Consider the following 26,251-nt stretch of genomic DNA (forward strand, 5'->3'; position numbering starts at 1 on the left):
CTGTCTCTCTCTGACTCGTATAACTTGAGTATTCGAGACAAGGATAAATATATGAAAGGTCATTCTTGAATTACACGTATTGAGGTTTTTATCTGGTTTTTGCATCGACGCTTTCATCTTTGTCTGACCTGTGGTGACCCACTGATCTAAATACCTTCAGATCTATCTCTTTTTTGAATAGTACATCCCCTTTAAGCGGCGTCAAAGCACTTCGGATTGGAATGTCTGGAATCCGGATATCACCGGTTTTGGGAATTGCCACTTTTTTTTGCTGTTGACCTAGGAATGTTCTTACTGGATATAACTGGTTTTTGTGAGCGTTTAATTTTTGTTTTTACTACAGAGTACGGCATGGAAATTGAGTTTTTTAAAAATAATCGTAAAATCGTTAGTTTTTGATATATAGCGTGTTTTTTATTATATCAGCTTGGTCAAAAACATAGCATTTTATGATCATGAACAAAAAATTACATTTAGCATGTGCTGCGCTGCAAAAAATGAAAGGCTTGTTGAAGTACAACTCTTCCATTGTAAATGGTTGAGTACTACTCGTTCTAAAAATTCTTGGATTCCACACTGCACCCTGTAGAAAATTTAGATATATCCCTAAAGGAACTTTAAAAACAGTTTTGAATTTATGCTTCAGAGAACTCAAAGAGATACATATGTAATACTTTATATTATTGGAATTATTGGAAGAGGGCTTTCCATAAAAAAATCGCATATATTTTGATCCGGAAATGATTGGTTATCGAAATGCAGGGTGTTAAAATTGAAATCTAATTAAGGAGTAAAAGTATTTATCCTCATAATCCTCCCGTTAAGTGTAAGTGTTGCCATCCTATCCTCCCCCCTCCTCCCCCTTTCCTTCTCTCTTTGTTTAATATTCATAATGATTTAGAAGTCTTTCAAAAAATAACAGGTAAAGCGTATGATTAAAAAAAAATTATATCGCTAAAGTTGATATCTTTTCATGTCGGTTTTATAGAGGTGAATTAGTGAATATGTAAAATATCTAAAACACTCAAAATAAGAGGTTTACAAAAGATGCAATTCTTGTGTTATTAACATTTCGTTCTTTTGATCTAATGGTATTTTTTTTAATTCCAAGTCATAATTTCACTGCATATTGAAGAGGCAAAGGTGCTAATGTAGGGTTGAAAAATTAATGCGTAAGAACCTCAGTCGCTCTCTAAAAAGCACGCCGTATGTTTAAATGCACAATTATTATTAGAGAGGCGTAATAAAAGAAACAAGTCCGTTAAAGATTTTTGTTCTCGATCATTAGGAAACCGAAAGCCTTAACACGAATCACAATAAAATTTTTAATTACAAAGAGTTTTGATTTCAGGGCGCGTGCATATTTTATGAGAGTGAACGTGAGATTTAATCGTTAATCTCATTATTCTACCCATATATTAGCTTAAAATCAGCAAATAAAAACTCTATGGAGCACTTTCTTGACATTTAAATTTAATAATTGGAAGCAACTCACTAATGACACCTTTTTCAACGAGCAACTTTTAATCAGTAGAACGATAATAATAATTAGCATTGCTGAACATGTGACTAAAAAGTGTTACAAGCACCAATAAGATGAGCGAAAACAGATGCTTGATGGTGATACTGTGATTGTAGTGGCGTATCCGTATGGCTGTTTATTGAGACAAGCCGTGATTAGCTATCTTCTCGAATCATATCCCTATTCACATTTCCTCTAGCAAAAGCATTCTTGTCATTATAACTTGTTATTACATACATGTAGACGTATATTTACCTATTAGATTAGTAGCATTATTATAATATTATTTATGTGTAAATGAGAAGTACTTCGACGAAGTTTTAAATCCCGATCTACCAGTCGGCAACAGTATTACTACATGTGCTGGCGATACGACAATAATATTCAATGGGTGAGCCAGATCTCAAGTAATCTGCATGATTATTAATTCAACTAGTTTAGAGCAAAAGACGCCTAAACAGACATATGGAGACCTCCAAGTTTTATAGAACACATACGAAGAGCAACTGCAGTGAAAGAAAAATGCATCGCAACGATAATTTACAATCAGAAAAAGATAGAAATAGTAAGTTTTCAAATGAGCACATTTATATAATGGTTTAGTTCAAGTGAGTTCAGCTAATTGTTAACATGGCAATAAAGCAAATATTATACGCTAGTGATCACGAGGAATCATGTATGAAAGTTCCGTTTTAAACCGAAAAATTAGTTACATCAATACGGTGTAACAAAATTGTCAATTTGCAGCAACATTTCGAATACTTTTCAGGAATCTATTAATATGCAGAACAGATGCATCAACTCGAGTTAATTTAATTATTTGTAAAATAGTTTAATTTAAAAAATTGCGCTATGATGCAATATGTGCAATTCTTAGTGAGGATTTGAATATTATCGTAACTTTTCATCGGAAGCAATGAGAATGTTGTACATTGATCGAGATTTGGTTTCCATTGTATTATTAAGGGTCCTCTGCCAATTTTATCATATCTCATGAGATGGTAAGGGCATGATTTTGATCAGTGCATGCCAGTGATGGCAGGCAATGAGCAGAAAAGTAAGTTTGCAAACTGTTTGTCCTGGTTTGTAATGATTCATATAGGAGTTCAGAATTGAGTAATACAATGGATGCAGAGAACTTCAGATACAATGTCAGCTTTCATGTCTACCAAATAGATTGCTTTAGTGTAACAGGTGTAACAATCAGTGATAGTAAAATAGTTGGTTAATTATCTGGATGGTTGAAAGGATCCCACAAGATCTAAATTGACGAATTGAAAACGTTTTTCAAGAATTTTCTGGGAAGTGGTAGTATATGTTATTGAACTTTTACTTTTTCTTTGTGAGTTGGCTTGAGACATGGACAAAGCTTCAGGCCAAACCATTTTTTTAGGCTATAAAAATGTGGTAGCGAGTTCTGCAATAAATCTTTGTATCCATATATATTCTTGTTGATGAATTAGCAGTGTATCGTAATGAAAAACTTGTGGGCTATCTCAGGCTTTTTTTTTAGAGGCAAATGTGAGTAGTTTGTGATCAGTCTATATATTAAAGTGGTTTACTGCACCAAAGTGTTGGAAATACTTTATAGCTGAGTGCACAGCTAGCGATCCCTGATGATTAGAGCTGTAACGTTCAAAATTCATAAAGTTCACACACTACTAATTATATTGCAAACTGTAAGGAATATAATCAATGATCTAGAACGCGACAAGTCCGGAAGACTTTAAAAATAATTTCACTGCATTATTTCCTATGGACTGATTTACAGGCGAATTTCTTGTATTTTGTTATCACGAACAATAAAAAAATACAAAACCAGTACATCTTTCTATTTTAACACTTGCATTGAAATTGTGATCTTGCAGAAGTTGTTAGCGCATTGATAGTTTGGCTCATGTTGAAAATCCATCGTATACTACCTTATAACTAATATTTGCGAACTACGTACCGCATGGAATTTGTATTTATAATATTTGCTTATTTGCATACCATCCTGTTTGATATTCGAAACGTACAAATATTTTTTCGCCCTATCTTCAAAGCTGTATATTTCCAAAACGGTAAAAGCATTCGATATACCATGCCTCACTGTTACCTACACGAACATGTCTAGAATGGATTTACGTTGTCTGCGGCTAAAACAAAGTAAAACTGCCTCAAATATATAGAACATACTTACAATAATTTTTCTCAGTTTGAAAGAAATGTAATTCTTAGTTTTAACTGAGAAGGGTGTGCAACTTGACCACTGTAACGACCCCTACCGGTGTGCGAGGTATTAATAAATAAAATAAAAGGAAAAATGACTCCGGCTTTCCAAACGGTAAAATCTCGGCCATTTTAGATCCAACTGTAGGCCCACCAGGTTTGCTCGGGGGTTCCAGTCGTCTAATTCCGAAAGTGAACCCCTGGTGATCTAGGTCTGAAAGTGTGACCCTGGCGGTTCCCGGAGGTCCGAAATACCATACAGAGTGTCCCAATTGAAACAGTCCACCTAAAATATTTTTGGTGGAAAGGGTTTCTCCGGAAAACCCCGACACAGTTTCGATTTTGCTGTCAAAATCTTTTGAACATAGGATCATGGATGCAGGTTCATGCCCTGCACTGCTTGGGAACCCCTTTTGACAATCTTAAATACAGCGGGGGGTCAAGTGGCACACCATTTTGAGGCAATTCAATTCTCCTTACAAACGTGGGGAAATGTTTTTCTGTCTGCATATAGAGGATAAAGCTGTCTTCCTAACTTTACATTCAAACGATGTCCTTCTTTAAAGCGGAACCGACCTGTCTCGCGGTTTTCCGGAAAAACCTCTTGCATCGAAATTATTACAGATGAACTGTTTTAGTTGGGACACCCTATATACAAAAGGGATAATTTATTTTATGGAATATACAGGGTGTATAATTAAAAAAAGCGAAGTTTGCGGTATTGAGTTATTTTAAATGCCCATTTGTGTCCTTCTGCTTCCATTTTTTTGCTATGCCTTGCCTGCATTATCGCTTCCAGCTCAACCGAACTAAGTTTTAACTTGAGTTGCACAAAATTGCTTCAAATGAGTTTCTATTTGTATTTTGTCTTCGAACACCGTTAGTCTTGACCTTATTTACAAAATGAAAAATCTGTCCAAGTTAAACAAACACTCTGTATATCGTCGGGAAACCGTAAAAACGGCGACCAACTAGTAGTTATGCCTTGCTCTGCTGCACAGAACCCCTGCGCCTATAAAATGGTGTTACATTTCTTGTTGCCGATCAGTCAGCTTACAGCAGTAGTGTTAGTTGGAATTCGTTTGCAGTACACAGATTTGTTAAGTCTTCTCGTCGTAGTTTTATAACTGTTCAGCACTTCGACATGGCCACTTACGCTGCATACAGGCACATCGAATTGGATAAAGTGGGACATGGTAAAAAGAGGTGAGAGATACCATTTAGATCTTCCTGCGGCGCCGCGCTGGATCCCTTGATCAATACCGTTTTAAATGCGATTTTTTGGGTTTATTTGTCTTGGGTTGAATGGAAGAGGCATTGACTTTCCTCCTCGGTGCAATGTACAGTCCCTATTTACGTTTTAACAATTAACTTTGCCAATTAGTCGTGTAGTTGCATGGGAAACCCGATGCAATGCCGGCAAATTGCCATCACCTACCGACTGCAGTTTACTTATTAGTCACATGTTGACGCTGGAAAATTGAGGAAAAGCAAACGACAGGATCTCTAATTTTAGTCAAAATATTTTGTTTCGCATCGTTTCTGCATGTTGAATTTTTCAGAAAGTGATTTTATTGCCATAAAAGAGTATACGGTTAAATTAATTTAATGGTATTTGTGGTAATAGCTTCTAGAAATTTTAAATCGGGTTGGAAGAAAGGGTTCTCGGAAAAGTTTATCCGGTGCCTTTTACAATTATTCTTAGTGTGGGATTGACCATAAAGTTATTTCCTGCTTTGGATGGCTGAGTATGATTTAATTATTATTAATTAGGTTTTCGGGTTATAAACGACACTGGAATTTGGTTAAGATTGTAGGACGATTGTTAAGATTCGCAGAATTCTAGGACAGACATTAATAAATAATAATGAAAATATGAACGTTTTCTATTAATTTTTAAATATTGCTTAGGCCATTTCAACTCAAATTACCGTCGGTTAATTAACCGGGGTTCGTCCAAAAAATCCGGGGGTGTGCTCACGGGACAGGTTTGTCGGACTTTTACCTAACAATAGTAACGTCTGGTGGACTTTTGCAATTTCCATAATTATTTCGAATGTAGCCACTAAACACACAACTTTACGGCTTTTTTATCTTTGTTCGTATCTCGCTCCGTTTTGAGATTAAAATTTAAATTTATAATTAAAAGTGAAAAACAAATTGCATGCGGAATGTACACTTCACGGTTCCAATCAGCTCGTCATTCATTCCTTAGTAGTAAAACTCGCACCAGCCCTTTCCTCTAAGCACATAAATTGAACTATTGAATCTATACAATCGTTCAAAACAACTACCACCAGCTAAGATGCACGAATAAAATTTTCTCTAGAGTTATGGCGGAATTTTTTCGAAAACATATTTTGAATGTTTTGTCAATATTTTCGAAATTGTTGTCGGCACATGCGCACTATAGTAGATTTTAGATACTTTTTGAGAATATTGGGCGAAAAACCGTAACATCTATAAGGATGAGTGCATAAGTCTGAACTTACTAATCACACACGGGATCATGCATAGATGTTTTGTTGCGTGCTGTTTCATTCAAATTTACCTTTTAGTTAAAGCCATCATATTTAATAATGATTGTTCCCTGAGGGAGAACTCCTGGTTTTGTTAAATGATTCTGTTATTATGCACTTCACCTTTAAATAATTAAGCTTAGAGTAAAACTTTTAAAAACAATATTGAAAAATAATACACTATGTATGTCCACATTATGTGTTTTCATACATTCATTATTTACAACTTCGCAAGTTCACTTGGAAAGTTAGTAGCATGATGTAAGTGTACGAGAGTGTACGCGAATAAGCTTGCTTTTGAAACACGCGATAACACGTTTAAAGCATAACCGGAGGGTGCGTTTAATGCCAGTACAAGTGCTTTACGATCTGTGAAACTGCAATTTTTGTACCTATACCATCAACATTGCGCAACGTAAATAGATAGGCATCACTGGGTTAAAGCAAGTACATACATGATTCAGAAATTTGTGTAAATGGGAAAACAAGATGCTATTCAAGTCGAGTAAATTTTTTAAAATAATGCCGAAAATGGCAATCTACGTTTTATGACTCAAAATTTCCATCTCAAAAACTTTCTACCTATTAAGTTTTATAATACCAAGGGTATAATTCCATTCAAATTTGTTATGATTTTTTATTCACCTATTTAGTTCCACGACTATATCTGCCTCTTTATTCTCAACTAAATCTACAAAACTTAATTATTAGAAACAATCACCAGCTGACTTGTGTAACTAATAGGTCAAAGTATTAATAGTCAAGTTTTTTTACGGTGAAGATTAATCTTCGAACACACTTATTGATTAAGCGGAAATTCAAAAGGAAAATATATGGGAAATAATAACTTACAAACGAAAACATATGTGTTCGTTTTCACGCGTTTCCGGTTGATTCGTTGAAGGAATTGAAAAAAGAGATGAAAGAACTGGTGCATACTAAACATTCTATTGTAGCCCCTGAAATAAGCAAAATTGTTAAGAAGATATACATCAAAACTAACGATGTATTTCTATTACTGCCGCAAAGTAAAACGAAATGAACTGTTAGTTTAATACGTTGTAAAAACAACACCAAGATTCAGTATATCAAAGTATCACGAGGGATTTGGTATAGATATATGTTTGAACAGACTCAAAGAATCCTCAAAAAAGAATTCATTTTGCATCCTTATTGACGTAGAGTGTATACAAGGTGGTCCAAATTTATTTTGTATTATTGTTTATAATTTTCGGCATTATGTCGCAGTTTCTGCGAAGTTTAAAACGATAAGAGTAAAAGTGATATAGCTTAGAATTCCAGTGCAAAATAGGGATTTATTTTATTAATAATGGACAAACTAAGCGCTAAAAGTGGATTTTTATTTTAGTTTATTTGTCCAAATGACCTCCATTTGCAGTCAAGCGATGGTTTCCAAAGATATTTTGTACGTTTTTTTGACCTAGTTAATAAATTAGCGTAAACTTAGGACTTCAAATTTTATTTGTGTTTCACAGCTGTAAGTCTAGTAGAAGAGAACTCAACGAGGGCTGAAAGTCTAACAAGTTCAATTTCGATTTTTTTTGCCACTTGCAATATTTATGTATCAATAACCGTTTTTGGGCTATTTGAGCAAACAACAAATGCATGCGATTTTAGTAGTCATCTGACACAAGTCTACGCCCTTTTTTGTCTACATTTGTAACGTACTTAATTCGTGTACTTATGTTAATATGGCCTTTTCCTATTGATTGGAAAAGCTAATCTTGATTTGTTTTATTACGTAATAATATAGTTTTACTCTTAAAGTCGGAGCAGTTTCTTTTTAAACAGCGCTTGCGTATGTGATCAGGAAGTATCATGTACCCTATTTTTCAGTTATGAACGATAATTATTGTTAACTGTTTCTAGATTTTAATGACACTTTTAATAATCATGAATTTTACCTAGGTTTTTACGACGACTTGGAAGTCCACCATAATTTTTGATTCATTTTATCGATAAACAAGCAAAAACTCTAATTTACTTTAAATTATGCTCAGTAGCCTGCATTACATCCAATTAATATTCAAACAAAGTAACTGTTATTTTTCCTATGCAAGGCTTGTTTAATCGTTCCAACTACAACAATATCAAATTAGAAAGTAACGTAATGTACTGTTCAGGTTTTTCTCGATTCCCGATTCGCTTTAAAATGGTGGAAGGAAGTCGATCTTTGAGAGAAGGATGTTGGTTTTGTGATAAAAACATCAAAAAGTTATTAGACACGCAATAAACCTCTTCGATTATTACTAGAAAGCTCTTCAGAGATATGTAGGAGGTCGGTGGTAAGGATTATGTTTGATAGACATTCCCGAATGAGTCTTTTCCACAAGTATTTAAATTTCAGCCTCGAAAGATCGGAATTCTTGTTGTAGTTGAAGGTAGGGATGCAAAATTCAGGGTGAGTACCTACACGGCCATTCCCAATACTGAAATTTGTGTTCAGTAATTAAAGCTGAAAAAAAAGGTGGTATTGTGTCGCAGTGTGCAAAACACGACAGTTTTCCACAATATTGATTCTGGTTGAGTAGTACTTTAACCCACTCTGATTTACATCGATTGCAGTTGTAATCAAATAGATTCTATCAGGCGGTTAAAGTACGCACCACCTGAGAGAAACACACAACGAACAAAAAAATAAATTGAACAAGTCAATTGCGCACCACAAAAAGCTCAGAAGATAAAGCATAAAAACCCAGTTATTCGCTTATTGATACCCTGTACTTATTAAACCCACATGTAACTTATAAATTTAATTTATTATGCCTGATAAATTCATATTTTCAATAAGGAGTTTTTGTACTCAAGCGATTCACATCAGGTCCGTGAATTTACTACAGAAATAATTTACCCAGGAAAATTGCTCGATAAATTTATTTCATCTGATAAGTGATTTTTTGGGGCTCGGTTTGGCACTCCCTGCACATCCGGAATTCGTGTGCAATGGCTGGTGACTTACTACTGTTATAAAACAATGGCGAGGATGCCTCGAAAAATCAACGGCGTGTAAAGCATCACTTATGTACCGACTAGGCAAAACAAATTACCCGTTAAATGGTCAGTCTTGTGTACTACTTTATTTTCTACCATGATTTTTATTTCAAAAAATAATAAGGTACTAGTGCTTCTCCATTCGAATCGGAGAAACTCAGTTTTGCAATCTCAACAGTGGGTTGATTGATGTAGTCGTGCATTCGAGAAACTTCTCGGTATAAGTTTATTATCTCGCAAATAATTTAATTTATACCGAGAAAACAGCTAGTGTACAGATGCCGATTTGAGTTAATTATCAACTGAATCCGGTGAGGATTATTTAAATATCAAAATGGTATTTTGAATTGCTCATTATGGACAGTAGTACTTGCTTTCTGTCACCCGTTGCATTAATGTGTTTGTCAACACTTCACATTGTAATTAAACTTCGTAATCAGTATTGGCCGTAATTGGCATGAAAGCTGACACTACAGACATACATGGATGAAATATAATGAAAATATGCATAGAGCTAAAACAATATAATTTTATACGTACTCAACCTACTTCATTAGAAACTCCTTAACCTTGGCCACATTTCCATGTCGCACTTGGTGAAGAGAGGAAACAGTGATCAATCAGTCAACTGCCCCGGAACTCCATTCACATTTAGAGCTTCTTTACGTAATGAATCTTTCATAAGACAGATTCTTCACACTTTTATCCATCAATAGTGTTCGTCCGTCTGGTGAAGCGGATTCATTTACATAATGTCGGATATTGATAGTAAGAACAGTGTTTCCCAAGTATTACTTTGTCTAACGTTGCTGTAAAAAATCAATCGGTCGTTTAGCTGTTATGTATGAAATTCTTGTTATTGTTCCAGAAATTAAATTCCGTTTAATTATACGTTCTGTTAAACGTTACTAAACCATTCCCTGTGGTTGAATGACTCAGGTTAGAACCGGCTAATTTGAAATTGGTTTCGAAATCTGGTTTTCAGTGCAACTAAGTCTGCTTGAGAATTTTTAAAACATACTGTGCATGCATAAAAAGTTTTTCTTTTATGGGATTTTTGGTCGCAGAAGCACTACACAACTGAGTCGGATTGATACCGGGCCTCAAGAAAACCGTGGATATAAATCTTTAAGCTACATGCAATGGAAAGATATATTTTTTAGAAATGTTTGTTTTATTCCCTGATTGAGCCACTGCCGAACACCAGTAAATTATACAACTTTTAGCAACTTAACAATTATTATTAACCAATAAACAAAACAACCATTACTTTTTCAGAAATTAATGTAAAAAATTGTCGTGGGAAAAAGTATGTGAAAAAAACTTCAAATGCGTCAAGGACTGATTTACATCTTCTCAGCATTGAACCCACGAGGTTCTGACAGAAATGATCTCCCATTTATCTCGTAGTACCTCCCATAAATCCCGCACATTGTGAATGATTCTTGATTGAATTTCGCGCTCTAAGTCATTCCACAGATGTTTTATTGGATTTCAATTTGGTGATTGGGAGCGCCACTCCAAAATATCAATGTTTTTTTCCAAAAACTAATTTTTTATCATACGATAAGAGTGTTTAGAGGCATTTGTTCTTCACTAAATGGCAACATCATATTCTCCAAAGTGTACATAAAGCGATCCAGTTTTTCATCTATTTTAAGTAATACTACCGTTTCACATCAAGAAAAGCATCCCCAGCCTATTATCTAGCTACCCCTATGGTTCACTGTAGATTTTTGATATTTTATACCATATTTGTGGCCTACAAACATATGATTTCCCATCTGGTCCAAATATTTTAACTTTACTATCATGACTTCACAGAACGGTATTCCATGTTTGGGTGTTCCAGTGTAAGTATTTATGGACAAATTGAATTATGTTTTTATGACGGTATCTTTGCTGCAACTCTTTCAAAAAGACCATCTTCATAAAGGTGTCGCCTCACAGGGCGATCTTTCACAATTATATTTAAATTTTCGCAAGTTTCCTTGTTTGCTTGTCGAGATGGTTCGCTCGTGTCTCCTACTGATATCTTCTTAATACACTTTTGCACATAAGGGCTAGTTTTTTTAGGGCGACCGGAATATGAACAATTGGCTACAATGTCTAGAGTTAGATATTTGTTTAAAATTGTTGAAACTCTTCCTTTTGATATTCTCCCATGGTCTTCATACCAATCATTTAGATATCGGTAACTACCACATGTGGAGGTGGAAACCTGGATAAACAGAGGCAAAGTTGCGTTTTTCAGAACTGGCCAATGTCAAGTTTTAACATTTTACAACATCCTCTAGTTATTAAAAAATAAACCAAAGAAAAGCAAATTTACGCACAATGCACGTTCTTTTAATGACTCTTTTTTCCAACTTTTTTTTACAAGTAAAATACTTCCATCCCCGACATTCTTTCCACATCGAAGAATAACGGTAATGCACTTTCGGTCGGAGTAACGGTCATTCATTCCCTACGTATTCTCGTTGTTCCTCGGTGATAATTATTCAAGTCTTATGATGGAAACGATGTGTTGATTCAAACAAACTGAGCACTAAAACCTGGAGAATTTATAACTCTGAAAGCTCAAAGATTCTGTAGCAGTAATCGTTACCAAGTATTAGTATCATTACGTTTACAATGACTGTTATTACCCATTAATCACTGTTATTGACGGCTGCTGTAAAGAATGAATTTTGCGGCTGTAAAATAGACCTTCTCCTATACGGTTTCCGTCATTTCGAAATTGTGTGACGAATCTCTAACAACTTATTGGTTTCCACTTTCCTTATCTTACTTACACGGTCGTAATTTAACGCCAAATCTTCGTCAAGTCTTGAGTGTGAAGTCTCATTAACTATCTATAGGTTGATGTACAGAGAGGAGTTTCTAATGACCAAGCAAAATGGCGTATGAGGTATTTGAGAGTTATTTTTAAAATGCATCTGTGCCTTTCGGTGAAAAATGATGTCATTCTGATATAATCTAACAAAAATAATATCATGTCAGCGGTGTGCATTGAATTCTTAAACGTTGCTATAATGAGAACCGTTATCAGTCTGGTGAGCTTTAGGTTCGGGCGTTTCTAGAATTTGTAATTACTTTAATAATTACCACGAAACAATCAATAATTGGGATACACTTAAGTTGCCGTTACGAAAACGGTAGGTGCTCCTGGTGGTACCACAATGCAATGTAAGGAATTTCAACATTCTGATATCCGTTCATTTAACACTTCAAATTTTGTTGCCAATTTGTTCTGGTACTATGTCTGCAACGTTGGGTCGAATTTCTAATCTCTTGGTAAACGATTACGACTAGGATAAACACAATTTTATATTTTGGTGAACGACTGTGAGTATAAGTAGAGTCTCTTAGTTTTCATTGTAAGATAATCACGCTTTACGGAAAATGCTGCAATACGAGGTGTTCTAGAGAGAGGGGGCAACATTTAACTTCATAGTCCTTGGTCAAAAATATGTCGATTGATGGTGATATACACTTGTATACGAAATTGTTTCCTTCTGGAGATAGGGCCTTTCAAAGTCTCACTTTTTTTTAAGTGTTGCAGATAGGTCGAAAATGGCTATATGGCTTGCAACGTAATTTGGTGTTTAATTTTTGTGCTTCTCGGGACACATTCGAGGAGAGTTATTATATGAAAACCATTAGGGATAGGGATCAATTGCGAGAACGTCGAATGTAAAATACAACAGAATCTTTTTATTCGCTCGTGAAGACGGTGTTTTTTTTTTAGTGAGATTCTCGGTCTCTTACGCAATATTTTTTATTTCTTTTTGCATTTTGATTTGGAAGCTTAATTTGACGAAAAAAACTCAATTTTTATTTCTATTTCTGGAAAACAAGCTACAATGCACCTGACGAAACGCGTAACTTTCCAATGATATCTCGAAGAATGATATTTAATTTTCTTCGACGCGTCAATCTCCGTATTCGAGAACGGGGCGGTCATGTTGAGTACTTATTAAATAAATTGTTTATTGGACTTTATGCTTTTATTTCCTTTTGAAGGCTTTGCGTTCACTAGAATTATCGACAACTAGTTGAGGTGATGCCGGAGTTTTTGTCAGTTACACAACAATGGCATTACATTCATCGTAGCCTGTTTTCCAGAAATCTAAATAAAATTTTTTATTTTTTTTTTAATCAAATTGAGACTCCAAATCAAAATTCAATAAGAGATAAAAATATGTTGCGTAACAAACCGAGAATTTCGTAAAAAAAATCAACCGTCTTCATGAGCGAATAAAAAGTTCTGGGGTATTTAACATTCGACCTTCTAGCAATTGACAACTACCCCCGATCGTTTTCGAATAATAACCCCAGTCAAATGTGCCCAATAAGCAGAAAGATTATACAACAAATTTGGAAGATGGATGGAAATCCAAAGATAGAACGAAATGTGTTGTATAATCTATATCGATTCATGGTAATATACTTATATGCGAAATTTTCTCCGGAAATATTTATACACTTATATAAATATTTCCATTTATCTGCACAAAGTAAGACTTTGAAAGGTTCTATCTCCTAATGGAGAAAATTTCGTATATAAGTATATTACCACGAATCGATATATTGTCGACCAAGGAATATGTAGTTAAGCATTGACCCCTTCATCCTGAGGCATCCTGTATATTGGGTATTTCTATTGCAAAAAGTATAACTTTTGCTCCCAAAGCGCATATTTAATGAATAAACGAAAAAAACTTTTCCTTTTAACTGTCGTAATTAAGAAAATAAGGATATGGAGCATTGACATGGAACACTCGATACATACAATTTTCATAGCAGTTTCAATTTTTTATTAACCTTCTTTTACAGCGTTGTGCAAATAACTTCCTTTGAGGGTTCGCAGCAGACATATGCGCGGGTATGTGCATCTGTTTAGGGTTACTATATTAAATATTATATCAATTTCTTGTCGGCCATGGCTGGCAACGATCCTCCCTTCTGCTCGACAGTCTTCCGCCATTCGCGTTAGTAACTCCAATGCAATTTAAGCCATAAAGTTGAATCGCTCTCGCCTTGTTTGTTAATAATACAATCGGTCAAAATAGTTTAGAAAGGTAAGTGTGTGGAAAAAACTAATCGATCTTGTATTCTAAACGTTATCGATCAAAATTATTAGTTTCATACATACATTTTTTCTATATTCAAGCCCCTAACCGATCTAAGCTGATTCAACACTTGCGCAGACCTCGAGCAAGGTTATTTATTTGCGCATGCGGATATTTCCTGGTGTGGGTTAGTCACACCAAACATAGATTTCCCCTAAGACTGACACAAAGTTTAACCCTCACGAAATCGCGCATGCCCAATATTCGCTAAATCTATAAGTGTCGTGTCACTCCTTTACAAATTACCTCTGTTAACTTGTCACCCGTTATAGATAAAGTAAAATAGTGAATAATCGATAAACTTTCAATCACGTCAATTAGCTCTAACTTACCGCTATCAAGTAATTGTAGTCCGCCCAGACCAGACGTATCTCGTGCAGAAGAAAGTGTTGGAACATTTAACCGACAGTTTAAAATGCTTGTCCTCTGGTAAACTATTCAAATACTGAGACAAGAATTTCGTTTCGATACTGTCAAATAATCTCTTTTGCAAGGAAAGTGTTTAAGATTTATTAACCTTGTTTCCATGCCATCAGTGGATACCCGCATGGCATTCGCGGTCATGAAAATTAATCTTTAAATGTCCTTATTTACTTTTACTGATTATAAAGACTTATTAATTTTGTATTTTGATGGCTACATCGTGAGGAAGGCGCGAATGTACATTTATTATAATTTTCTCTTGGGGACTTTCCATAAATTGCTTTTTAGCAATAACTGCGAGAAATCATGCAACTTTTTCTTAAAAGAAGTTTATACGAAGAAACCAATTTGACACACTGTTCTAACGCTGTATTCATAATAGATCGCTTCTCGATCTAATTTTATGGTTTTAAATTCTCTAATTAGATTTCCTTATTGCTCTGAAATAATGCGGATAAATGCTTGATGTTAATTCCTTTTGAAATTCCATTATCTGGGTCGTGGAGGGAAAAGTTTAAATAATTTACCAGGCGGCAAATAGCTTATACTTAAACTAGACGAAACGTCCGATAAAACATGTCAATAGAAGAAAGCAAACGGTTAGCTTAATTAATTTAGACTTGATCATGTTCACACAAGTGAAGTTTCTTTTGCACCTATTTTGGGATGGTGAGAGATATAAATGTCAACCACTATGATATTGATACAAGTATAAACGTAACTTTTTGTTGTTTTGATGTTCGATGCTAAATACAGCAGATATTAGGTCTCAAAGAGCGATAAAATCATGCACATTTCCATAAGAGTGATCAGAACTCTACAAGTAAAAAGTAAATATTGAAACTAATATTTATTTTCTGCCAGGAATAGTGGAAGATTGGAATTTCTAGCGTCCACGCAGAAGCTAGTACAATGAATATGAAATACGTCCTAAATTACTAACTGGAAATTTGCAAGCATATCTGTTTTGCGGTCATTCAACTGGTTGCAATTGATTGGTACAGCCAGAAAGATAATGAAATTGAGCATAAATAGCCACAAAATGGAGCAGATAATTGAATAAATGATTAAAAAAATTGAGATTTTGAGAGTCACAGCCAACATACGGAATAAACTGACAAAAAACATGAATTTTTGGACAGTCTGACTATGTGTGCAGAGTGCCCCATATTCGATTCTCAATACGGGAATCTCGGAAACCGTAGGAGATACACAGCTAGTTAAGCCTAGACGAGATTGTATTTTTATGAGAGGAGTACTTTGTCTTTTTAATTAGAAAAAAAGAACAAAGTCGATTAATTTCAGAGATATCCCCGAAAAAAGGAAAATTGCTATTTTCTTTTAATTTTTTTTGTCTAATATTTTGGTTTGTTAAAAGTACCATAACTTACCAGATTTTGGTCCAGTAATCTCAAATAACCGCTATGTGGTTGTAAACGTCTTGGGTAGTCTTCAAAACATTACTCGACGGCGGTATCACTATTTCTATTTAAAGAGTAGTAGATTTTGACCATATCACGTTTTTCTTCCTTAGAAAATTTTATTTCTCTGCAACGTGTATTAACACATTAACCACTAGTGCATGATGTTTCATTACCGAAATATTTTTCAAAATTGACAAGAAGGCAACGCCTGTAACACCAATCGCAACGCGTCTATGCGTGTCATGTGATCAACAACTGACATTTGTTGGGCTAATCATTTTGACGCAAGGGTTTTCAATTTCTGCTATGAAAGTGGAGTAACTAGGGTGCAGTATGCTTGTAAATTTTCATTTTAAAATTTTATTACCTTCTTCATATTCATCGCCTCTACAAAACTTCAACTACAATATAACATGGAGTAAAATAAATGAAGAGTTTTCCAGGAATACAGAAGGAACCAGTAGGACACCATGAGTACTCACGTATGAATACCAGATGTAGCTGTTAAAAAATTGAAAGCAGACTTGCAATAAAATTATTACACGTCTAGGTATAGTATAATGATCCAGAGTAGCCGAAATACTTGAAGATCATTCGAGATTTAGATTTTCCCTTCCAAATAACCTAAAGATCCTTTAGTTCGCAGGGGATATGGGACGAATCACAGATACTTAGTTTTAATTGACGCAAAATTCAGCTACACAAGATCTAGCTCTTTATCTTCATGAAATTTGTTGATAGACACAATTAAAATTAATTACGTGAATGTGGATAAAGAAGTGAATGAAGATAATGGGTAATTACGTAAACTCTACAAATATGAATAATCACGAAAAACTTGAGTCTCAGAAAGTTAATTTTATTTCAACTCTTAGCGAATTTTACTATTTAATTTTTTACCTGAGACTGCTTCAAAAATATGAAAATCTTAGTAATGTTATAAAAGTTCGACGTAATAAAAAATACATTAAACTATTAAGAACCGGCACTTCCTCTCGAGCCGTAGCTATTCTAGGCCTTATTAAAAGCTGATGTTATCTCCGAGCTTTATCCGCTGAAACACTCGTATTATGTTGATTCGGAAACAAATCTGCACATCTTACTCTCTATAATCTTAGTAGTGATCATCGCTTTATCACTGCCTAAGATCTGAATTTTATTGCAACCACTACACGTTTTTATTTCGAATTCAATATGTACTCTAACCATAATTACCCACCTGTCTTTTCAACCGGAGATATTATTGCCCTTTCACACTTACCACAAGCAATCTTTCGATTAGATCTAACAGCCTTACAACTTAGATTTGCATTGCACCTTCACGATCGAAATTATTATCATTAACATTAAATTTTTAACTAAATTTTGACTCGAGTACTTTCACTTAACTTAGGAACATCCACTTTCATAATAGCTGACAAATCCGACATTGATTTGATGAGTTGTTATTATTTTAACACGATCCAGTGATGGTTAATTTTCTGGGTAAAAGTGATGGTAAAGTGGTTTAACGCGTGTATAAATTAGATCACTGCTTTGTCTAGGAAATGTGTCTTACGTGCAGCCTTATGCAAGTTAATGAGGTAATTGTATATTTAGGCTCAGTTTTCTATGGGTAATGAAATTTTATTCTTGTATATAGATTCCTTTGAAACCATATTATTCATGTCCTAGAATTACATGGGTCGTATAAAGTGGTTTAAATTAACGATCACGTTTCCTGAAATCGATTTTTTGTCTTCCTTTTTTTTGGAAATATCCAGGAAGTCACATATTGATGATATTTTTCCAATAGGACATTTCCACAAACATAATCGCACACACATTCATCCATATTTGCAAACGTGTGTTTCGAAGTTGTTTAATGTAATACTTTACTCTTCTTCCTTTATGGCATATTTAATAACACTTTTCGGCCCAGTAACACACTTTCAGCCGTTTTCATTGTTATTCTCTTCGGCTTTACATAGGGCCACAATTCAACAAAATTTTAAATTCCATTTGCTCGGTACTATTGGTGCATAGAGAGTTTTCTATTGTGTCCAAACTGGCACAGGGGCTTTTATTGTCTGTCCAGTAAATCACTTCCTGGATCCTATATTTAAAGGCATCAATATGCTTTGATTGAAGGATTGGTGTAACTCATAATTTATTAAGCTTTGATTAGGTTGAAAATCGAAAGAAGTAAGCAAGTGCCTCTTTCATTAGCACGAGAGTCTCACTAAAAATAGAAGGAAGATCTTGGGTTTACGTACAGGGTTATTCAAGCTCGACGCCTCACCCATTTTATACGAAAACGAATGGGCTAAGCAAAGTAATTTTTACACTGTATTAAATAAGAGGACTAGATTTAACATTAATGCTAAAAATATTAAAACATGGAAGACGACGCTCGGCGTCGTTATGCCGACGTCATGTTTTTTTTAGAAACATCTTTTTTTTTCCAAAAATGTGAACATCGATGTACTAAATAAGTTTTATATTAAAAGTTTTTGGAAATTTCTAATCATTTGTAAACTACAGGAGACACAAGTATTAACATATTAAGTAATCTTGTCTTAATATTATTATTAATGACAAAAAGAAACTTTCAGATCGTCAATTATTTTTTATTTCTTTATCAAACAGTCAGTCAAAATCATTTAAATCAGCAAACAAAAAAATATTATTCATGTATATAGTACTTATATGTGTATGTATACATCCATATGTTAGTATGTGTTTCTTCTGTAGCTTTTAAATCATGAGACATTTAAAAAAACTTTTAAAACAAAATTTGCTTAGAATGTATCGATGTTTACATTTTTGAAGAAAAACATATGTTTATAAAAAACATAGCGTTGGCGCCACGACACCGAGGGTCGCATTTATTCTAGTTCACGTTCACTTATTTAATATAGAAAAAAATTACTTTGCTAAGCCCATTAAATTTCGTGTAAAAAGAGTCGTTATATTAACTGAATAGACTTTAAATCAATTGGCACATAAATCTGTAAACGCTTTCCAAGAAAAGCACCATTTCTGCGTTTATTATTAATAATTTTAAATAAACTGCGAGCTTTCCACCAGGAATTGAATCGTAAACTTGCTCAAAAACTTTATTGATTTATGAGTTTTGAACGACTAAAATTGAACACAGCTTTCTCCAAATTCTCATAGAGAAACCATCGATTAATGGGTTTAAACTTACCGCTATTTAACGCAGAGCAATATATTCCCTAGTATTTTCGATAAATTTTCCGAGAAATTTGCTCTAAAAATTTCACAAAAACACGTCAATGAATTGACATTAGGAATAGGGGACTTTTGGGCCTTACCATTTTCAGAACATCCACCTTATTAGGGGCACTGATTTAAAATGTACCACTCGATATCTCAATTTTGATTCTATTCGACTTAAAATTCAAATTGACTCAAGAGGAGACTAGAGTATTGAAATAAAACTTTTATCACAATTCTTTGAATAGTGTTTATTTAAAAATAAAAGTCATGTGCATGTAGTAGTGTCTATAATGATTGATTATAAAATTAAGATTTTATTTCCAGATCTCCTCTTCATCAGCAATCTTCAGGGTAAGTTTGCTACCATTCTTTTATTTTAAAAATTATGTTATGGAAGTTGAGAATAATACCCGAAAATCTTCTTTAAAATCAGTCAATTAAACGTAGATAGACAGTTGCTTTATCAATTTATTTGGGGAAGAGCAACCATTTGGAGATACAGAATTCCAATTATTCTAATATGTTTTTTCTTTGCTACCAGAGTTTTTGAAATAATTCAATTGCCTTCTGTTGGAAACTTCTTTCGGGTGCTTTTCATCAGTACACAGTGTGAAACTTCCATTTTTAATTCACTTTGTTGTCACACGCAAATCACTATGGTTTCTTTTTTTTTTGGTGCGTTACTTTTTACCATTTTGAGTTTTGTATCACAAAGACTCAATGTCACATGACAAATTTTATTTGGCCACAAAAACAACAATAAATAATCTGCAAATTACTAAAATAAAGCTTTGAATTTCTTGAACCACTTTTACTTAAGCCTTTTCACTGTAGCGGTCTGATTCTTAACTCACTGATATATGATACACAGTTCTTTTACTTATCCGTTGTATGAAGCAACATCAGCGAAATTGTTTTAAAATGATATCGGACCGTTTCGAATACCTTGTTCATCCATTCCTCACGGGAATGTTTTGGTAAGCTTATATTGACGCACCTTCAAAAATCGTCATATATCAGTATCTTCTTTATTTTAAAAGCTGGGTGGTTGTGGCTTTCTATGTTAGGAATTATGTTGGGACACTTCCCAGTAAAATGTTGTCAACTTGTGTAACGTTTTCTAAGTTTAGGCAAATGTCCAACTGACACCTTGGCCTTTCTACGAGCATTCTTATCTGGCGGACATTCTAATTTTTAAACGATCAACATTTGATTGTGCTTGTTAAATAAGACATTATTCATTTTCATTAGGTGTTTTGGTCCATTAAGTTATTTTCAATGTCCCATAAAGATGGGTATTCCATGCAATGGCTACTTTCTTACCCATTCTTATACGAGTATGTAAACCTGTGCTTTATTTAGACGTCAAATAGCCGGTAAAAAAACAAACATGAAAGCTTGAAAAACGTTTTCCGAATATTTTTAATCATAAAGGAAGAAAATATCACTATCACATGTGAGTCGTTTTGTGATCAATTTTCTCAGATTGCTCCACACTTCCTTCATGTACATTAAAATGATTTCCTGAATTGCAGTCTCATTTTTTTTGCATGAAATTGAACTTAACCAGATTGAAACCTTTAATGTAGTAATGACGTTTAATATGTATATCCTTAGTTTAATCTGCAACATATACGTGTACAGGATGTTGAAACCTTCCTTATAGTCACTGAATAGATTTATCTGGAGTTGTAACTAGACTCGATAACCGCAATTGAAGCTCTTTGCGTGTAACTTTACTTTAATTGAACATACCATTGAACGACATGCATAATAATTATCAGACATCACTTTAGTTTTATAATCGATTTTCTGTTGGAATCGCATTATAAAAATGTGAAGCTTCATTCTCTAATAATTTAATCTTCACCAAATAAAGTAAATTAGAAGGTTTCACGTATAGTGGTGGCACTTATAAGGTTTGATTGAATAAGGGTTGTTGACCGGCCTACTTCATGTCCAGTAGTAAATTTAAATACGACCTTTCCTATTTTACTATCAGAATTTATCGCCCTGTAAATGTCTGGAAGTGTCTATTTATATAAGAACATAAAGAGTGTTTGTGTAGCCAAACTATAATAGCGAAGCAGATGTGCTTCAGACCGAGATTTTAATACATATATTGGATATACTGAATACTGTGCGGCTCTAACTTGTACGTCCCTTGATATGCTTTTAACAAATTATATTTTGTTAAATTCAAAAGCAGCATTAAATAAGACAAGAAATACTATCTTTTGATGTTTGACTATTTTTAAAATGTTGCTTAGTCACCCGTGGCACAAAATGGCCGATTTTTGAAAATTTTAACATGGATCATGTGACATCTCAAATTAAAGGTCCTTTAAAAGTACATTCAATGTTGTGTCGCAGTTCAGAATCTATGCAACACTCTTGCAATCAAAACTAATATGGATTTCTTTAAGTCTTGCAAGGTTGCTCTTGATTTTTCAGACAGTCCTAGATAATTTTGGTCCCGAATTTTGTGCAAAATCATGAGCAATATTTTTTTGCTCCTCCCTATCCTATGTAAAATAGACAAATTTCACATTTCGTATTATCTCTTCCTAGAGTACGTAATCGTTCATCGGAAATCTTCCAAGCACTTTGCTCTCCAACGGATTCATCTCCAAAATCAAACACCTTCATGGCGAGACGGGCTTCCCAAGGCAATGACTCTTTTCAAAGGCTCTTTGGCGCACCTGAGAATCGTCGTATTCCACCAAGAAGAGGTTCTTTAACAAATCAAGGTAAGTGTTGCTGTTGAGAGGATTATAAGCAATTTATTAGATTGCAGTCTGCTAATAGCAAAGAGCAGGTACGATTATCTTAGACCTATTGATTTTCACATCATTTTGTACGTTTTTAACACATGCTGCCATTACTTACTTGTTCCACGTCCACACAGTGCATATCGGCACCCGGAAATGATCGGCGTTACTCCGGAAATAGATGTCCGATTCAAAGTGCATAAAGTCCAGGAAGAGGGTAATCCTCATTACTGAAATAAAACCAGCAGGAAATCGCCTCATTTATCCGTGCTGTGTGTTGGACTCAAGAAGATAAACCGAACTTTTAACGTTAAATTTGCATTTCTTTATCGCATATGCTTAATAGAGCATTAATAATAATACTTTCATCAGATACGCGACATGCATTATCTGCAGATTATCGGCAATAATAAGAATGATTTATCGAGAACATTACGTATTACAGTAATGTTAAATAGTTCGCAATTCTCCGAGTATTTCACCTATATTTCATCCACGATTTTTCTTATTCTTGGACTGTTTGTACGGCTAAAGCCGTACTTTCGCTTAACAAGACGCACATTAAATTAGACATCTTAGGCCCGAATAGAATCGTTGTAAAGGTGTGTTTAAGTAACAAATACGTCTTAACGATGGCCTGCAATTATTATGGCAGGTAGGTGGGAAATCATTTATCATGGCTGCATTCGAATAATAATTACTTAAGGAAAAAAGGTACGTTATATCGTACACGCAGCTATGCAGCTTTCCCTTAAATCAAAAGCCGGCTTTCGGTTAAGTACAAGGTAATTCTGTAAATTTCAATATCTGCAAATAATTGGGTGCGTTTTTCCATTTCGACTTTTAGAAAGCTATGATAGCTAGGTCAACATTATCATAAACAAAGGTTCAATGTATTCATGATTAGAAATAAATTTGTCTTGTTCGGACAAGTCAAATTTCTCAAGAAGCATCATTTTTATTTTCAAGTTTGCCTTTGCTGCTCAGTGATTTTTTTCTGTTTCGCAGGTGGAAGTTCGTCAAAAAACGTATTTCACGGCCCAACAAATTCAATATGATACGAACAAATATAATTAAATACATGCTTTTTTGCATAAATAAGTGATGGTTCTAAGTAAAGGAAATGATATGGAACACATAAGTCACCCGACATGTGAAGGAAAACAGTTCGCACATTTATGAAATGTTGTAATTTCGCCGGGGATCATGTTGGATCGTTTTCGACAAACGAGTATTCCAACTACACCGGATGAATAAACTTCAATGATTTTATAGAGATTCGATGAAATCATAAGAGATGGAAAAGAACTACTTCGTCATAAACGTAAAAAAAAAATTCAATTTTACAACCCTGTAGACTTGGGTAATGGCAACAAAAGTATCCAGTCAATTCTTAGAGAGTGCAAATCTTATCATGCTCACGACTTTGTATGAGAAAATGATATGATGATATATTTCTGAACGACTTTTTAGAATGTTCGAATCAAGAACGATTTGATGAATCGCACTAATACTCCGATTTTTTAAACACACGAAGATTTAGGAAAAAAAAGAATCGAAGTCCGAAAATGTCCATATTTTTACATAGACTCTCAGTTTCCTCAGATATCGATCTGCATCCAAATCTGAAGTTACACACGGCGATACATTACAGATCTGAATTGACTGAATGTATTGTGATGTGTGCGGAAGGGTGGGGCAAAGCCGACCTCTGTCTTTTTCTGGACAACAGCAACCCTGAACCAATTCATTTCATTTCGGTAGTGTAGGGCGTTGATTGTTACCAAATTGGTTATACAACAGATATCATCTGGTTTAGGTTGGATTGGTGAAATAAGCACAAGTTGCTTTCGAAGTGTTCCAAAATGTTTTTAAACGTTACGTTTCGTTTTTTTTTTAACACAAATTCAGTGATTTCGAATCGAAGGTGAGTGATTTTTGGCCATTAGACATTCATTTATTTGAAATAGGCTTTGTTCTGTGTAGAAAATGTGCGAATACTTTTTTTTCACATATATTGAAAACGGTGTCATGGGGAAAAGCGACCATCGAATAATGGGGTATAACCGACTGGTCTTTTTATGATATTTTTATGAGGAATGTTGATTGGAGGATTCTGATTAATCTGATTCCATTGAATTATCATTTTACTTACACACATTATTTATAGGCAATTTTTCACTTTTTTTTGGACGAGTACATTGCTACCCAACGTTCCAAAACCGGGCAATGAGTAACAATATTTGTTGCATAAATATTCTCTATTTGTTGTAAAAATATTTATTTTTCTATTGACAATCGGTAAACAGTTGAATTAAAGTCGTATCAACGTTAAATCAGCAGAAAAAGACATATTGGCTTTCGTCCACCATTTTTTAAATTCGTAATAATTCAATTTTCTTTAATCGGCTATACTATCAAAATTTACCCTTGATAATACACTCGTCTATGGATGCAAATTTGTGCTTATGCACGTAAACTTCAAATTTATATTACTATAATTTGATGGTCCCATTTAAAAGTCCTATGATTGAAAATGCTTTTTAGGTTGGCTTTCCCCCATCCAACCTTAATCGTTTTCTGAAAACTTTCCATATTTAGTCCACTCTTTCCAAGGCTTTTCAAATTATAAACTGTGTTCGTATTCAACAGACCTGCATAGACGATGGATTAGTAACCGAAGAAGTATGATATAACTATGCTTCATTCATCAATGAATGAATTATTCAATGCGAGAATCATTGCATGATTTCTAGTATTATGCACGTTTTAGTGCAAGAGAAAATTTTAAAACAACAAACTGCTACATTAAGTTGTAAAACCTAACACTTGTTGTACGTCCTGCAATTAAAAAGTAATTACTCGTTTGAATTATCTTTAGAGTTCGAAGAGGGGATCTAAATAGCATCCTAATTATTACATTATACCTCTCGTGCAGTAATAGACCCGTAACATCTGGTACCGTTATTAGCGTTTTTGAGCGAAATTATTTCATTGACCCAGAGGCAATTATTTTCGTACACATTTTTTGATAAGGTCCAGTGGTCATCCGGTGCAGCATATTTCCTATCGACACTATCATTAGCGACATTAGTACTTGTCGCCAGACAAATGAAGAATCACTGATCTGTTGAATGAGAAAGGCACTGCGGTGGAAAACGAAAAAAATATAAATCATAAATTCTTGGCTATGCCTCGGTAAGCAAATATGGTTTCACGATGGTTCGGTAATACCAACCAGAAACTTAGTATTACAATGGGAATAATGATGGTAATATGCGAAAAGCCACCTGCCCAAGTTCAGGTTTGCTGCACTTGAGAATGTAGTAATCTTGATTATTATTAATGATGGGCACACGAGTCTTAAGAACTGGTTTACCATTTCTCAATCATTAGCACGCACACGCATTTCCACTTAATCACTGATGAGACTTTGAAACTCTGCGTAATAAGGTATTTTCTAATTTTAACCGGCGCTATTATCGTAGCAATTATACAGCCTATTTGCCGGTAAAAATTTGTGGTCTCATTTACTCTCTATTAGAAATTTTCTATAAGTGGAAACCGAAAGTTCGAAAACACGGAATTTGCACATATTGAAGTAGCAACGCTTCAGAAATATTTTTTCAAAAAATTCTTTCCTGGAAAGAATGGGCATCATTGGGGAACTCGATGAATCAGGCTGGTGTCCACTCGGGGCATCCCTTAGATGTGACGGAATCTTACATCCTAGAGCGTTCTGATAACTTGAAAAAGTGATAGCGATTGGCCTGACGTGGAATATCATGAAAAAGTAGTGTCATCATAATGATGGATGCACTTATGATGTGTATCATAGATGTGATTTTTCCTTGTGACATTATCCGTTGCTCGCCAGGAAGTAGTCCTGAAAAAAGACATTAAATAATCGTCGAAACTTAGGTCTTTTTCGAACTGCAATGGAATTTCACTTGTCCTGCATTTGCCAACTACAAAAAACCGAAAAAAGTTGTTAAAGGAAGATATAATAAAT

At 34.4% G+C, this 26,251-nt stretch overlaps 1 protein-coding gene across 2 annotated transcripts in view; it reads left to right on the forward strand.

The window, feature by feature from the left end:
- Window positions 1-4,765: 4,765 nt before the first annotated feature.
- LOC136349352 (microtubule-associated protein Jupiter-like) overlaps window positions 4,766-26,251 on the forward strand; it is a 30,114-nt gene continuing 8,628 nt past the window's right edge. Inside the window, exons 1-3 of one of the 2 annotated variants that reach the window (XM_066300857.1) lie at window positions 4,767-4,939; window positions 19,793-19,819; window positions 22,040-22,218. In XM_066300857.1, coding sequence (XP_066156954.1) covers window positions 4,878-4,939; window positions 19,793-19,819; window positions 22,040-22,218 — 268 coding nt within the window. In that variant the 5' untranslated portion in view covers window positions 4,767-4,877. Of the gene's footprint in view, window positions 4,940-19,792; window positions 19,820-22,039; window positions 22,219-26,251 lie in introns of both variants that reach the window. The other variant, XM_066300866.1, reaches the window with a different exon arrangement.

The sequence above is a fragment of the Euwallacea fornicatus genome, chromosome 2 (assembly GCF_040115645.1).
Source record: "Euwallacea fornicatus isolate EFF26 chromosome 2, ASM4011564v1, whole genome shotgun sequence".
In the NCBI taxonomy this organism is placed as follows: domain Eukaryota; kingdom Metazoa; phylum Arthropoda; class Insecta; order Coleoptera; family Curculionidae; genus Euwallacea; species Euwallacea fornicatus.